Source organism: Stigmatopora argus, chromosome 15 (assembly GCF_051989625.1).
Source record: "Stigmatopora argus isolate UIUO_Sarg chromosome 15, RoL_Sarg_1.0, whole genome shotgun sequence".
Lineage (NCBI taxonomy): Eukaryota > Metazoa > Chordata > Actinopteri > Syngnathiformes > Syngnathidae > Stigmatopora > Stigmatopora argus.
Genome location: NC_135401.1, coordinates 7,918,405 through 7,922,383, shown reverse-complemented (window position 1 = coordinate 7,922,383; position 3,979 = coordinate 7,918,405). Strand labels below are relative to the sequence as shown.

The 3,979-nt window shown below is 38.3% G+C and overlaps 1 protein-coding gene across 2 annotated transcripts; it reads right to left on the bottom strand.

Annotated features, from left to right (window-relative positions):
- Window positions 1-522: 522 nt before the first annotated feature.
- Window positions 523-3,677, bottom strand: nipal3 (NIPA like domain containing 3). Of its 2 annotated transcripts, XM_077620997.1 has the most exons (12): window positions 3,605-3,677; window positions 3,464-3,535; window positions 3,287-3,355; window positions 2,901-3,072; window positions 2,729-2,788; window positions 2,500-2,645; window positions 2,263-2,359; window positions 2,052-2,187; window positions 1,818-1,906; window positions 1,525-1,588; window positions 1,306-1,400; window positions 523-1,227 (listed from the first exon to the last, which is right to left on the bottom strand). In XM_077620997.1, the coding sequence occupies exons 2-12, from the start codon at window positions 3,497-3,499 to the stop codon at window positions 1,040-1,042; spliced, it is 1,152 nt and encodes a 383-aa protein (XP_077477123.1). In that variant the 5' UTR covers window positions 3,500-3,535; window positions 3,605-3,677; the 3' UTR covers window positions 523-1,039. The 2 variants fall into 2 exon arrangements, with proteins under 2 accessions (XP_077477123.1, XP_077477122.1); XM_077620996.1 differs by having other exon boundaries at window positions 3,464-3,671.
- Between the last annotated feature and the right edge of the window lie 302 nt (window positions 3,678-3,979).

The window sequence follows — 3,979 nt, the reverse complement described above, 5'->3', positions numbered from 1 at the left end:
TGTTGTGCAACCTAACCCCTTCTCATTAGAAATTGGCCAATAGGAGAATTGTGAATTTAAAGACGGCCAATCAAAACACATATATATGGAATTAAAGGACCGCCCCTAGGAAGGCACCATGCAACCGGTGGCAGAGACACAGAGGCGCATTCGTCACTGCACTAATTGAAAACAATGACTGGTTTATCCAGTGGCGTCACTAGACCTATTTATGGGGTCTTCAGCCCCCCTAAAATATATTTTAGTTCTATTGGAATTATTTATACTCATGTAATCCTAATGGACAGTTGGTTGTAATAAACATTTAATAGGTGGGCAGGTCTGGCAAAACCAACTAATTAAATACTCCTACAATTATCAAGCTTTTGGGGGGGAGTGGACAAAATGCATAATGTCGTGCCAAGAACGGGTCATTAGTGAGCGTGTTGCTTTTATTCTAAGAGTTGGATTCAATTAGAAACCAAAATTACTACGTCAACTAAACACATTTTCTGATCTTTTGAGGCAAAAGTAGAATTTCGCTTCGTTCCTCATTCATATTTATTAAATAAAAAAGGGACAGTCAATTGTAATACAAAGTAATTCACAAAAGAACAGTCAACTGTAATGAAAAGACAATTCATTTCATAAAGCAGACAGCGAGAGTTGTCTTTTTTTATCCAGTGTATAGCTACTCCTTCCTTCAGCTTGATAAATCAATAAATACAAAAAGTTAAAAGTATTTGCATTGGTCCAATTCATAAAAAAATGGTAGTCACCAAAATATGAGGCACAAGTGGAGTGAAGGCTGTGTCTAAAAGGCTAATTTAAAAGGAGCTCCAGAATTGAAAGCAATCATTAGCAAAACATTTAGGACATAGAAACATGTTTGCTATTACATTGCTAATTCAGTAAGCGCCAAGGCACATTTCCACATGTACCTGTTAAAAATCCAACACCTGTAAAAGTTGATTTGCTGGTTCTGAGCATGATTGTAACATAAACCTAGCAAAGCTGAGTAGGCAGAAAGAGATAATAATACCAACCTAAAGGCTTGTTGTTAATCTTGCTTCATATCATAAGCTCCATTAGATGATCGTAAGGGTCTGAAGCTGGTAGTGGGTTGGTCCATGTTGACAGGCTGACTGGCAGAAACGGTGTTGTCGCTGTTGACCAAAGCGCCATAAGAGAAACTACCGGTGATGTCAGCCGGGGCATCGGGACGCTTGCTGAAAATGGTGGGGACACCTGCGGGTGGACGACACCTGATTTAGAATCAGCCATCCAAATCACAGTTTGATTCGTGTCCATGCAATTTTTGCACACCGTTACTCATGTTCAGGGTGACGTAAGGCTCAAAATTATTGTTCTTCTTCTTGGTTCTGGTGATGAGGAAGACACCCAGGAAGCAAGCCGCAGTTCTAGAAAAAAAGTCATATATTTTGATTTCAGCTGAAATAAATATGTCTACTAAATATGTCCTACACAAGAAAAAGCAAACATGGACCTATTTCTGATATTTATAACAGAATATTTACTACTTACCCCAATAAGAACATGCTTATGTGAAGTATGTCTTCTTGATTAAATTCCAAGTAAAACACAGCTCCTAAAAAACAAGAACGTAACAAGTTGTGTTAATTGAATACTTTTACTTAACTTTGACTTTAAACATTTTTATTGTGAAAGCATTCTGAAGCACTCAAGAGCAAATCTACTTTAGCCTCTGGGTTAACAAACAAGAGTTTTCGTCAGACCTGCCAAACAGTCAATAAAATATAATCACCTAATTCCCTGCCATTGACAATGAATGAACAAAAAAACCTTTTTGGACTCACCTGCCAAGACTGCAAAGGTAGTGGACAGAATGTAGTTAACGCTAGCGATCAGACATGAGTCGTACAGCTTGCAGGCTTGGGAGAGAAAGCTGGGTAAAAACAAATATTACATTTAAATGACCATATTTTTCAGATTTAGATCGCACTTTATGAAGGGAAAAAAGTAGAAGCCTATGGATTTGTTTGGTCCATTCTTCATAAACAAATGAATTTCCATAAGTAAATGCCTTTCACCTGGCTTGGAATATGACTGTAGACACCATGCACACAAACATGACACTGAAAATGGGGTCGTCAATCTGCATGGAGCCCTCGAGAGACAAAATCAACATGTGTGACACGGCCTTCACTGAGATGACTGTGACTGAACCTGAACAGACACAAACGCATGTTTCAAATATTACATGATTAAATCAACATACGACAAGGAACGCAACTTTCTTACCCAGCAAAGCAACAATAAGAAGGATGACGACGAGGTAGTTTGCATTCCTCTGTTTGTAGAAATATAAAAGCAGGCAGAACGCGATGATCTCCAGCACCTGCCCAGAAATAAATATGGAATGAAACTTCATGAATTCAAGTTTTAAAGTTTAAAGTGACTTTAAGTATTATGTAGGGAAGTCTAAACTGGTAACACAGTCCCGAAAAAAAAGCCTAGATAAGCTGAGCGTGAACTCACCAAGTACAAGAGAACCTGCCATCCGACAAGGTGTTTTACTACCACTGGCGCTGTGAGTTTTTCGTGCGAGTTTGGTCCGAAAGCTACAAAGAGGTATGCTCCACCGACAGCGAGGACGGAACCCAGGAAGGCCAGCCCGTGGCGCTCTTGTATGAACATAGAAATAATAGCAGCTGAATACTTTTGATCACAATGTGGCCAGATGCAAGCTAAACTTGGTCACCCTTACTTGCAAATTCCTTAGGCTTTGATTTCTCATGCATGAAAATGAAACCTAAAATGAAGCTTGCTGGAAGACAAAAAAAGCACATGACATCATACCAAAAGAAATGTATTAATAAGCACACAATAAGCAATGAAGCTCCCGACTATTTTAACATTACCAAGAAGGGAAAACTCACTTATGATGGAGACGACATTGAGTGGTGCTACGAGGCTGAGAGGGGCAAAGGAGTAGGACACAAAGTTGGCTGCTTCACCCAAAGTGGTGAGCAAAAAACCAAACCACCAAGTTTTTGTGTAGTAGAAGATCCGCGGGTCTTTAGTTCCCCCAATAGAGATATGACCATATTTCTGTCAATAGAAAAAAAAAATAGCTGTGGTGCAATCCAACAGGGCAAAAACAATATACTAATATACTGTTGATATCAATTAATACAGAGGAGGATATAAAAAATAAAATATATATACATATATATAAATAATAATGTATCAGACAACTGATATTGGTATGTGTATTTGGTTGTGACAGACAATATGGTAGTAAAGTGTGGTGGGTCCACTGTACCTGAATATTTAAGGAGATACTGACAAGTACGTTTCCAAACAACGCAAGCAAGGTTCCGATGAGATTATTCTAGAAAGAGAAAAAAATTCACGTTAATTATTGAATTGTAATGGTTGTTGACACGTCAGAAAAATCATCTGCCAAAATTGTTGTGAAACAAAGTGAACAGATTCTTACCGTGTACGAACCCTCGTCTGCCCTGATAACATCCATTGTAGATCGTAAAATTCAGCGCTCAGGAAGCAAAAGCTGCACATAGGATACTATAATACATGCTTCCGCCTCGTTTCAAAAACTAGGATTTATTCTATTAATTACCATGTTCTTCGCTGAGCAGAGGCTTGTGACTTCCGGATTTAAACTACCGGTATAACCAGGTACATTGTGGCGCATCATTATGACGCCACCAAACATGACGTCGTTTCAAATGTCGGTCATATAGAGGTTCATATTTCACATATGAAAATCACGTTGTGGCCAATTGATGGTGCCAAAGCGTAAAAAATCCCTGAAGCGACTATAGTCTGGTTCTCCATACGACGTTTCAACTTTAACTTTAAACAGCTTTCACAATAAATTACTCAGAAAAAAACAAAGTTGACAAAAAATATTCACAAAAATAACCCTCAAAATAAATTAATCAGAACAACGGAATTGAGAATGAAATTAATTTAAAAAACGACCCCAGAAATA